Source organism: Diceros bicornis, chromosome 12 (assembly GCF_020826845.1).
Source record: "Diceros bicornis minor isolate mBicDic1 chromosome 12, mDicBic1.mat.cur, whole genome shotgun sequence".
In the NCBI taxonomy this organism is placed as follows: Eukaryota; Metazoa; Chordata; class Mammalia; order Perissodactyla; family Rhinocerotidae; genus Diceros; species Diceros bicornis.
In genome coordinates, this window is record NC_080751.1 from 63,902,766 (window position 1) to 63,915,688 (window position 12,923).

General features: G+C 35.0%; 1 protein-coding gene across 1 annotated transcript; it reads left to right on the forward strand.

Annotated features, from left to right (window-relative positions):
- Window positions 1–4,514: 4,514 nt before the first annotated feature.
- RAD51AP2 (RAD51 associated protein 2) lies at window positions 4,515–12,222 on the forward strand. The gene is made up of 3 exons (XM_058550688.1): window positions 4,515–7,785; window positions 8,403–8,486; window positions 12,104–12,222. The coding sequence occupies exons 1-3, from the start codon at window positions 4,515–4,517 to the stop codon at window positions 12,220–12,222; spliced, it is 3,474 nt and encodes a 1,157-aa protein (XP_058406671.1).
- The last annotated feature ends 701 nt before the right edge of the window (window positions 12,223–12,923 follow it).

Consider the following 12,923-nt stretch of genomic DNA (forward strand, 5'->3'; position numbering starts at 1 on the left):
AGACGCTTGCTTTTATTTCAGCAGTAAAGCATCTTTTAATTGATGCAAAAATTTATCAGACCATCAAATAGATGTTGTAAATAGCTGAACATTCCCACCTGGTTTTCCAACACTGAGGGCTCAGGAAAAAGGTGATTTTTGACTAGCTAAACATGCAGAAAATATAATAGTCCATTAATGAGGTAAGATTTAGAAGTAAAAGAATGGGAGCAGATAAAACTGTGGGTGTCTAAAGATACAAGATGGCTGTAAACTTTGGAGTCACTTCAGAAGACTTTAAGTAAGGCTTGCCATTACACTTTAGGCAAAGAAACCAGCACATGCCCAACACTGAAACTATGAAAGGGCCTTATATATTTATGGCGAGAAGTTTAGCGCTGCAAGAAAGCAAAGTTGTGTTGTGGAGGTAGACACAGAAGCTGAAAAAACAGTTTGAAGATGAACCATGAGGAACTTTGTATGCCAAAATAAAGACTGTATTTTGTTCTCTAAGTATCAAAGAGTCAAAAGAAGTTCTTAAGTAAGGAAGTAACAAAATGGTTAATATTTTAAGAGGAAAAGTTTTGTAGAAGTGTTGGGTAGAAATTGAGGGAGACTAGTAAAAGATCAGTTTATTACAATATTCTCAGCAAGAGATGGTGAGGGCCTGACATAAAGCTGAAACATTATGGGTAAAGAATAGAGGATTAATTTCAGGGTCATACTTGATGTAGCATCAACAAGATTTGATGAATATCTACACAGGGGTTGGATGTTGGAGAAAGACAGTGAAAAAGAGAAAAAGTTAAGAATAACACTAAGAGTTTCTAGTTTAGGAGGCTGAGTAGATAATGATGTTGTTGATGAAGATTGAGAATAAGGAGGTGGTTTACAGTTTAAAGTATTTGCACATACATTGTCTCATTTGAGATTATATTTATTTTATAAATTATCATTATTGCTCTGCTGAAAGGTTAATTGCGTATGCAGATATACACAGCATCATGGTTTTCTGAAATATTTTTCCACCTAGTGCTTGTTAGTGACTTGATGAAAAGTGCTATTTGTGTTATTTATAACCATTTTTATTTTAAATATTTTTAGTAAGTGATGATATTTTCCCCTCTAACGCCTTCATTTGGTTTAAATATTTCGTTAGTGGTTCTTATTAAGTATTTAAAATATATTTGTTTATCTTGTCAGTCTGAAAAAAAGTTTTAGGTTTTGAGTATTTATTCACCATTTACATGATTGATTAAAAGCCATAAAAGAGAAAAACTGCCGTGGCAAATATCTGATCCTACCATGAAACTTAAGTGATGTTAAAACCAGGAATATTTAAAGTCAGCGTTTGGCTTTTATGGTGGTATGGTCTCAAGCAAGTCTCTATTTTAACATATAAAACCAAAACCAAAATAAGAAACTTAAAACACTCTCAAGACACAACTAAATCCATTTGGATTGGTAAAGGTATAGTAACAGTAATATTATTCCATTTTTTCTCATTAAATGAGATACTTAGCGTGAGGCACTGGGGATGTGAAAATGAATAAATCTTTGCCCCCATTAACACAGAGTCTAGTGGAAGGAATGTAAACAACTCAATACAATAAGGTGTTTTAAGTATTACAATACAGTTGAAAATAAAGTTCTATAGGAACACAGATGAGGAGGTGAGTAATTATGCCCGGGGATTGGATAGAGAAGATTTCACAGTGGAAGTAACTTTGGGGTAGGATCCTTTAAGGCTGAATAGGAATTTATCAGGTGGTAAAAGAGAAGGAGATTGAGAACATGTATGGAAAGGCAAGCAAATTACAGTCTGATGTAGGCAGCATGGGGCACATTGCAAAAAAAGACGAAGCTGAAAAAATTAAGGTAGGACCTAGTTGTGAAGATCTGCTGTACCATGCTAAGGACATTGGACTTGAGGCATCCTGAGGTACTTACTGAGCGAATATCTGATTTAACTCTAACAGGGGCTTGTGTCTTATTTTCAATATGGGGTTTATCTCATGAACCCATTCATTCTGATCTGAACTGTAATAAGACACCAAGCTGACAGGAATGACACGTGCTGCCCTTAAAGCTCGGTTTGCTGTTGTTAAAGGAGGTAGGAGCTTTCAAAGGAAGGGCAGGTAAAATGATTTAGAAAAATGTGGCATTCGAAAGGAGCTTTGAAGAGTAGGTTAGAATTTGAACAAGTTTCATTTTATATTTTGATTATGATGAGTTGAAGATACAACGTTTTGCATTTCTCACTTATAACTAGTCTATTTTCAAGGTAGCATTTAAAAAATAAAGCAAAAAACACATAAATAGTAGTTTCAATAGGCATTGATTGAAATGATGGTGGTCATTAGGGTAATGTTTAAATAAGTGCAAGAAAAGACGACTTTTTGTCTTTTCATTGCCATAAGTTTCTTCAGGATAGAAAAAAATAAAAACAATAACCCTATACATTTCTGTATACCTAACAGTGCCCTATACATAGTCTTCAAACAATTGTTTAATTAAATTGAATACTTCTGAATTTTATTTGAATTCTAGTCCTTAAACAATGCATAGTTTTAAAATAACGGTGTAATGGAGATCTAAAACATAGCGTGTTCTTGGGCAAACTAGCAAGATGAAGAAACAGTCAAACGCCAAGTTGCAGATCAATCTAGAACCTCAAAGCTATGGCATTTACTTTACAGATAGAAATCTTGTTCCTACTATCATATTAGTGCACCAATTTCATCCACCTTAGCTTTGCAAGTCAGTCCTTATGGGCTGATCACAAGCCCAGAACAGATTGCATTAGAATGGAATGTAGAATTGTGGAAACTCTAGGATGAAAAAGCAGTGGAACTTAAGATATATAGAAGTAGCACTTTGAGAACTCACTGATGCATACTCTGAACCACTGCCACATTCTTATTTATAGTGTTGATGAAGTGCTTATACTGCAAGGCTTTCTTCAAATTTAAGTAAACATTTCTCTGGAGGAATTTACAAGCTAAAGTAATAGCAAATGCCCAGAATTGGAATTACAATATATCTAGGAGTATTTACAAGACAGGAGGCTGATGAACATCTTATTACCTAAAGTACTATGCCAGTCATATCTTGCCATTTATGCTCCTATGGGTTCTGAGATTAGGATTTCAGTCACATATTATTGTAGTTCTTATAAATTTTTATTGGGGAACATACGACTTAACTTTGAAACAATCACCAAGGGGATTGAGGTTTTTTATTTCTGAGCAGTAATTACATATTTCTTAATAAACATGTATATAATAATAATACACGTTTTGAAAATCACTTTCTTCTTTATGATCATGGAATTCATAAGAATCAAAATTGACTGGAAATAAAAAATTATCTGCATTTTTTCAAAGCAGAGGGAAAAGAAAAATAACATTTACAAAATTTATTAGGTATGAGTCAGAACTGTATTATTATTTATGCTTACAATAAATGGAATAGTTGAAACATATAATTTTTTTTTGTGTGTGTGTGTGTGAGGAGATCAGCCCTGAGCTAACATCCGCCAATCCTCCTCCTTTTTTGCTGAAGAAGACAGCCCTGGGCTAACATCCGTGCCCATCTTCCTCCACTTTATATGGGACGCCGCCACAGCATGGCTTACCAAGCAGTGCGTCCGTGCGCGCCTGGGATCCGAACCAGCGAACCCCCGGCCGCCGCAGCGGAGCGCGCGCACTTAACCGCTTGCGCCACTGGGCCGGCCCCGAAACATATAATTTTTATCTTTGAGTAATTTTATCCACAATTATGAGGAAGGAAGTCCCACAGCTCATATGAAAACTATTTTTCTACAGTCATAAAGTGAAGATTAATAATTATCTGGATAATAATTTCCACACACTTTTTCCTGAAATATTCAGATTGTTAACTACTAGTGCTTTCTTCCCCCCAAACACACTTCCTAGTAAGTGGAAATCTGATTTTAAATGCCACTGGGATGATTAAGAGCATTTAAAAAAAAGTTTTTCCAGTCACAGAGATTCGGTGCTTACAAAACTACACGATTTTGCTGGACAAGACGCTCGAGAGCAACTGAGGAAAAGGAGAAACCGCTTCTGAGGAAAACACAGAATTTTAGAATTTAAAAAATAAAGCTGTTTCCATTCACAAATTTTAAAAAAAGAGAGATTCTGACTTTTCTTCTTAATTCTACCTGAGGGAAGAAAATATTTAGACCAGCTACAGTCGTGGCATTAGCGGGAGGCGCTAAAAATAGACAAAGTAACGGCCCCAGGCGCTCTGCGCTGTGAGGGAGAAACTACCCCGGGATCCAGTGGGGTGGGGGCGGGGTGGGGGTGGGGGCAGGGCTGAGGGAGGGGCGGAGAGGGGCGTGGTTGGGGCGTGTCCAGGGCGGGGATTTCCCTGAGGCTGGGGCGGAGGTCGGAGTCAAGAGGCGTGTCAGGGGCGTAGCCAGGGCGGGTCGGGGGGGGGGCGGAGCCGCCTGAGCCTGTTGAGACTGGAGCCTGGCTGAAAGCTCGGACAGATCCCCTGCGTTCGCTGTCATGTCGCTCACGCACCCCACGCCGCGCGTTGCCGAGCTCTGGGAGCCTCCCTCCCCTTTACTGCCTCCTGAGGACCCTGATTCTCAACCACCCAGTAGTAAGCGGCTCCGTCTTGAGGAGCCTGGCGGTGTCTCTGAGGCAGGGTGGAGGCTGCCTTTGGTGCCTCGCTTGTCTAAGGTGGAGAAAGTCTGGGAGTTGTCGCCCAGGCCCTTCACAGTGCCCCGTGTTTCAGCGAATGCGATTTTTGATAACTCCACAGACTCGTGTGTGGAGAAATCAGTCAGTGGGAAGCAGCTGCGTAATCTGGGATGCCAAAAGAGCAAATCTGAGATGAAGAGTTGTTCGCAGTCTCTTCCCTCACAAAGTTTTGATTCTGGTTTGACGGCTTCCAGAAGGTCTTCTGAACCAGGACCGTACGTCAGAGAGGTTTTCAGCGTGCACTGCGGTGACAGAGCCCAAGCAGCGGCTGGTCAGCTTCTGCCCAACGCCTCTAGACGCGATGTGCATGGAGTTAAAAACGAGGATGGAGAACGATGTTTAGTTCAAGGGAGAGACGATAGTCAGAAAGACAATAGTTATATAAAACAGACAGAAAATCTATTTTTAGATGTTACCTTCTATAAGGAAAGGAAATCAACATTTCATGAAATTAAGAACAGATGTAAAGCTGACAGAGTTATGCCATCAAATAAGAAAGAAAATAACATTTCAGCATCTACACTAAAAATATCAAAATCTCAAAACCAGCCCAGCACGGAAATTGTCAAACCCAGCTATTTTGGAGATAGCAGCACAATAAGTATCCCTGAGTTCCCAACTGATTTAAATAGCAAAATGTCCTCTGTCTATTTAAAGGAAATAGCAAAGAAAAGGAATGACAAAAATGAGGCATATGTTAGAAATTTCACAAACATTTACTGGTCCCGAAATAGACCTGATGTTAAGAAGCAAAAGTTACAGAATGATAAAAAAATTGTGGATGCAGAAAATGTTTTTTCTGAATGTTCTGAAGGTAACCACCAGTCACTCAGCAACCAAGATATTTGCGTGAAAAAAAAAAACTTGATCAGTTTAAACTACTATAACCACAGTAGTATCAAGTCTGATGTAAGAGACTCTGAAAAGAATTGCACTATAATACTAGAAAATACAAATTGGGAAGAAGCAGAAACATGCTTGGACAGTTACATATCTACCAGATTGGAAAAATCTCAAAGGTCAAACCGTAATATTAGACATATTTTGAGAAACAGCGAAAATTATTGGATTAGAGATAATTACAAGACTAAATGTGAAAATATGAAAAAAACTGGAGAAAAAGGGAATTTGCTACAATTATTAGAAATAGATCTTTTAAGCAAAGAAGATTATTACGATACAAAAACCATGAATATACATGAAGAACAATCAAAGCTTCTCATGAGAGGAACATTGGGTAACCAAAAAGCTGTAATAAAATTTTTTTGGTTAAATGGTAAAGGAGAAAACAATAATGTACTACAATCGAGATATACTACACAAAAAAACTGTCGCTTGAGCAACATTTTTGAAAGTTGCATCCCAGAAATTTTTTATTTCCACAAAAGTATATCAGGAAATCAAAAAGATAACAGTATTTTAACCTGGTATGAAATTTTGAAGCGTCAAAAGCAAATTGATGTTCAAAATCTAATAATTAGGAAGATGAATGTCAATAGAAAAAATATTTTAAGCCTTTATTTACAAACCAGTGTTTCAGACCCTCTAAATATCATATTGAAAGCCAACATAGCTTCTTTGCTCAATAACTTTGCTTCTTTAACAAGAATTGAAAATGATTCTAAATTAGAAGAGGGATTTATTTTCAAAAGGATAGTGTATTTGAATTATTCAAAAAATATTTTAGTGGAAAATCATACTGTATATCTAGTAAGGACTTTAACTTTTTCAAGATTATTGGAAAATAATATGAAACCTATGTTAGAGAAAAGAAGGCTATTTAAAAATGGACAAGTTTTTGAACAGTCTAAGAAAAAAACCATCAATTCCTTCCGTAAGACAACTAAAAATATGCATTTTCCGATTTTTGAAACATATGAAAAAATTCTTGTGTTAATGGACTTTGATGACATGGATGAAATTTCTTTGACAAAAGAAATTATTTACGAGAATAAGAGTTGTCCTGAACATCTCATAAACATGGAAAATTGGGCTCACTGTAGTATTAATATTGTTAAAACACATGTTAAGTCTAGTCCTCAACTAATACAGAACAACAGTATATATACTAATGAAAAATTTTGTGAAATAAATCTGCGCAACCAAGATGTCGATACTGAAAGAAAACAGGAGCATAATAAGATCAGTAGCTTTAATTTAAAGTGCATATTTGAAGATTTCTTCAGTATTGGGCAACAGGCCATACCGACAAGGCATGACACAAAACATAGTGAACAAACCAATCCCATGATTATAACTCCCATGCTAAATTTTGGAAACTTGCTAAGCAAAATTGAAGGAAAAAAGCATGACTTAATTTTGAAGGAGGAAGTAAAAGTCACAGCACAAAGTTTAACAAACAGTTGGCAAGTTCATAAAGATATTAAGAAAGAAAAGGAAGAGAAAAATAGTTTTTATTCAATGGATGGCATGTTTTCTATGCAACCAGTTTCATTAATGAGTAAGAAAGTAAATGTGGAAGAAACTAAATATATTAACCAAAATAACATAGCTGACAGAAATGAATATGAGAGTATTTTGCAAGGAAATGAGTTAGCTAATTCAAAGCATTTTCATCCAAAGAATGACTCTACAGAATGTGTTAATCATCACTTTGAAACTGATTTGAGTGTAGGGAACAATGAATGTTTTCAGAACTTAACTTCCAAGTGTTTATCAACAGAAGCTCTGACAATAGTAAAAGATTTTGAGATGAAGAGTAAATTTGATTTAGTACTTGAAGAACTTCGTATGTTTCATGAAATTAGTAGGGAAAATGAAATTCTAAACACTGTGGAAACAAACAATGGGCAAGAAAATTACTTTGGAGAAAATAATGATGTTGAGGAGGTAAAAAGAGAGATAAAAAAAGATTTGAAAATGGTTACAGTCAAGAAAATATGTGCATCTTCTTCGTTCTGTGATACTATAGCAGGTCCTGATATGCATAAAAGACACCAAAGTTTATTTAAATGGAAAACAGTATCCCAAAATTGGGAACAGGAAGTTTCTAATGAATATTGCTGTCCAAGAAAATCAGAGGAAGGATTACTCTATTCTACTTCTGAGGAAGGTATGAAATTAGTTTTAAAATGTTCTTTCTTGGGGCCCGCCTGGTGGTGCAAGCGGTTAAGTGCATGCACTCTGCTGCAGCGGCCCCGGGTTCGCTGGTTCAGATCCCGGGTGTGCATCACCGCACAGACTGTCAAGCCATGCTGTGGCAGCGTCCCATATAAAGTGGAGGAAGATAGGCATGGATGTTAGCCCAGGGCCAGTCTTCCTCAGCAAAAAAAAAAAAAAAAGAGGAAGATTGGCAGATGTTAGCTCAGGGCCAATCTTCCTCACACACACACAAAATTGTTCTTTCTCATGATAGAAAAAATTGCTGCTTTTTTTTGTGTGTGTATGTAGGCCAAAGATATAATTTTGGCAAAGAAGAAGATAAAGTGTAAGACACTATTTATTGATACACATTATTTTCCTATAAAGGGCTGTTCAAACATTGAATAACATACTGAAGTTGGAGGTAACATGTGATGAAACTTTTAAAAGGAGCTTTGAAGAGTCCTTCATCATTTCTAAATATTAGGAGCCAATGGGAAAAAATAGTTCTGAAAAAATAATTTGTTTATAGTATTAACATTTTATATAAAAGTTATTTTGCTATAACAGATTGATCTTTATTTTCAGACTGTGAAAAGCTTTCACCTGAAAGACCTGCTTTTTTCTCTGATGAATTTAAAGACGGAAAAATTAGTTATTTACTGAAGGGAGGTAAGAGTTTTGGTTATTTTCTAGAATACCTTCTAAGATGATTATTGCATTCTGCATTTTTAGCATGAGGAAAATATACTTAGGTTGTTAGAAAATAAATACAAAGATTAAATACTTTTTAAACCTTAAAAATTTACTGATGAAAATTCCAATAATTAAAAATTGGTTAAAAATTATAATGCCATTTAGAATACTATTGGGAAATATGCCCTACAAAACTATGTTTAAATATTTGTAGTGATTCATTGCAGTAACTATGTGATAAGATAGGTGTTATATGTGTCTAATATATACATCTGATGTATGTAACATTAATTGGCAAAACCAAGAAGGCATTTATCTAAATTGGATTTGCATTGATGAGATATTACTTCCAATTATATATTTATTATAAATGTTCTCTATCCTTTAAATATTATGAGGACATATATATACATTTTATTTAGTAATTTAAAAATTTAGTATCATTTAGATATATTAACATCATTTATTACTATGGCATTTAAACTTTTGATTACTATTAAAATATAAAACTAGAGGCTGGCCCAGTGGCATAGTGGTTGTGTTTGCGCGCTCTGTGTCCGTGGCCTGGGGTTCACAGGTTCAAATCCCGGGCGTGAACATGTGTGCCGCTGATCAAGCCACGCTGTGGCAGGCGTTCCACATGTGAAATAGGGGAAGATGGGTGCAGATGTTAGCTCAGGGCCAAACTTCCTCACCAAAATAAATAAAGAAAGAATAAAACTAAAGAAAAGTTAAATAACTAACCTTATCCTTTGCTTAAGAGGTCTACAATATCAGAATAAAAAATACATTGTCTAACGTCTATTGTAACTTGTAGCACCAATGGGGATGAGGTAGGGGTAGGATTGAAATTAGGGAAATGTTTTGTAGAGGACTAAATTTTCATATGGTCAGAAATTGCTGGTATTACACAACAAGACTAGATCTAGAAGGAATAATGATGTAGGTAAAATATATTTACCAAAACATCTTCAGTCATGCATCATTTCACAAAACATTTTTCCTGGCTTCTTATCAGTAGGATGCTGTCCCCGGTACCTTTATTCAGTCACTTCAGAACTGCCTCTTTTCCTCTTGTCTTAGTTTACAATGAAATAATCTTAAAAATTAATCCATGTCCTTGGAAGACCAAACGCCCACAGATAGTCTTTTCTCCCCTGAATAAAGGGAATAATTGAGGAAATAATGCTCCATGAGGCTAAAAGCAGGGTGGCAGACTTAGCCTGGAAAGGATAGGGGTTGTTTCTTCTAGAACAGAAAGAAAGGGAGAAATTGGATTTAGGAACATATTTTGAGATAGAATGGAGGAAGATTTATTCATATTGTCATCATGATTATAATTGTGATAATAAAATGAATATATGAGGAAGATGAAAGTATATGCACGAATTGGAACAGAAATGTTACGTTTGTTGGAAATATCTGAACCCATAATACTCTATTGTACTTTTACAAGGAAAAGTGCCTCATTGTCATGAAATATGAAAAATAATGTGTGTAATGAAATATGAAAAATAATATGGTCAACCAGAATAATTTAATACTATGTTAGGATAGTTGTCTTGGATTCACTTTCAAAGTGTATAAAAATGGAATGATGTTCCTGAGGCTTGTTAAAGTCCGTAACGTAAGGGAAAAGTTGGAAGATACTGGGAAGTGGGGATGATAAGAAGGGACTAACTCTGCCTGGGTGGAGTGGGTACCTGCTTATGCAGCGTGATTTTAAAGGCATTGGGAAACCTTCATTTGTGCTGAAATGTACCCATCCACTTGCCATCATGATGCCTACAATTAAAGTTTCTACCACTAATGTCTCCATTGTATCCTGTCTTCCTGCTCTCTGTGGTGTGAGTAGGCAAATAGTTTGAAAGTATTTTGAGCATGTGTTATGAGCCAGCCAATGCACCAGGTGCTTTGTGTATCATTTAGCACCAATACGTCCCTAACTTGAATATAATGTGAATCACCTGGGTATCTTGTTAAATGATTCTGATTCTATTGTGGAGTAGGTCCTAAGATTCTGCAGCCCTAACATGCTCCTCGCAAACGTAGATGCTGCTAGTCTGTGGGCTGCACGTTGAGTTGCAAGCATTTAGAAAACAATTGAGTTAGTACTATTTCTAAAGACCACTAAGAAATTTCATGACTTTTAACACTGATTTTTAAAATGAACAATTGCTAGTAGTATGCTTGAATGTTTAGAATTGTTAAACAATACAAAGCAATACGTTAATCCAGTGTATAGCAATAATAAAAGGGATCGTAATTTATTTAATAAAAAGACAAGATATCCAAGGAGACAAAGAAGCACATCCTCATAACCACAATTTAATGATTAAGGGCATACGCTTTGCAAAAGGCCTGCTGTTGATACAATTTTGTTCAGCGATTTCCCACCCATTGCAAAATTACCAGAAGTATCTGTCATATTAGAATATGAAAGAGGAAGCTATACTTTGAAAAAGTAATCAAATAGACTAATCATGGCTTTGTTCTGAAACAATAATCTCATAATGAAGAAGTACACTTAGCATAAATTGCTGAAATTATCTAATTTATAACCAAATCTAGTGTATCAGACATGATCCAACAATTTTGTTTAACTTGGACAATTCCTTTTTGTTTAAAAAATGAAAAAAATCTAGCAATAAATTTTTCTCTTATTTTTTATAATTAACTTTATAATTTTAATATTGAATAAAGTATCATAAACTGATTTATAGCTATTTTTATGTTGTTTTCTCCCTATTTACACGTAGCTAAATTTTGTATTTTATTCCATTACTGTTTGTGTAGATACACAAATTCTGTTTGGTTCAACTTAGTAGAAATCATGCTGTTTACCTTTTGTCAGATTATTAAATCTGGTTAGGTTGATTGCACTATTTTTAGTATAATGTGCTGTTATATTAAGGTCATACTAATTCATTAAAGCTTGATTAAAGCTTGATACATTTTTAGCTTTACGTATTTACCCCACTGTTTATTTATAAAAAAGCACTCTGAAAGTTGGAGGTATTTTTGTATTTTATTATCGAGTAGTTGATCCTACCTGTCTGGTTGATTAATTTAGGAACAGATATACATTCGTGAAATTTTTTAAACTTTTTTGAAAATGATAGCATGATGTTAAATAAAAACTTCAAAATCAACAGATGGGATACATTTGTGCGCTATTATTGATAATAATCTCTATTAGAAGCCAAACATAATCATCAGCAGTATAGCCTAGTTGTTTGGCTTCTAATAGAAAAATGACGTGGTCTTTAAAAGCCACTACATCAAGTTAACTTTAAAACTTATAAGTTTTGTTGTTGTTGTTAAGTCAGATTGCCTGACTGGAATGCTGATTTTATTAAGTTTCATTAAGTTAAGCTATTTTATACTGGACAATTTGCTTAACGTTTTTGTGCTGAAGTTTCCACATTTTAAAAATGGAGATAGGATTAAGCGAACTACTGCATTTACACCACTTAGCTCAGTGACTCGATGTGTTGCTATTATCATGATTATAAATTAGTAAAAATTTTTAAGCTTAGAAACTATGAGTAATTTTTACTCCCTTATGTACTTTTATTGTCTTATATTTTTAGGTAGTAATTTTTCACATGGAATTTCAAGAATACTACCTCTTAAGACATGCAGTCGACCAATCAGAGTTGGTTTGTCAAGAAAAGCTAAGCTTAAACAACTTCATCCCTATCTGAAATAAATATATTACAAGAACTTGAAAGAAGATATTGGACTTTCATATTTCAAAACATTTCACAACATCTGTAAATCTCTTGTTTCTTTCTTTGGATAAATGGCTTCTTTCTGCTTGGGAGTTTTGGGCTTTCCTTGTTATAAAGTATGGAGAGGTTTTTTTGTGTGGGTTTGTGTGTGTGTGAATTATCTAACTACCTTTAAATGTTATAAAATGTTTCATTGATGTTTTCATATCATATTAACAATATACACATTAAAGGCTTTTTATGATCTTATAAAATATGTTAACTTATTATTTTCATGATATATGTGGAGAAGATTGATAGCCTCCATAGTTTTCTCAAAAGGCTCTGGAACTCATAAAAAGGTAATGAACCACTGTTATAATCCGTTCTCCTGATATTTCAAGTGAAAAAATTAGAAGTGCAAGAGGAATGGGTAAGTTTTTCAAGATCACATAGTTAGTGTCAGGATTGGGATAGAGGCACTCTCCTCTACAGCATTCTTTCCCACTTTTCTCTGCATTCACTTTCTAGTTTTTATTTCCTTCTCCAGAATCTGTCTTTGGCCCCAGAGCAGAATTATGAGCATATTGTTAATAAATACTATTAATTTATTCACTCATAGAATAAATATATTTTAATATTCTTACTATCGTGTGAGGCTCAGTGATAGAATACAAAAGACGTGTACAAGACCTTGCCT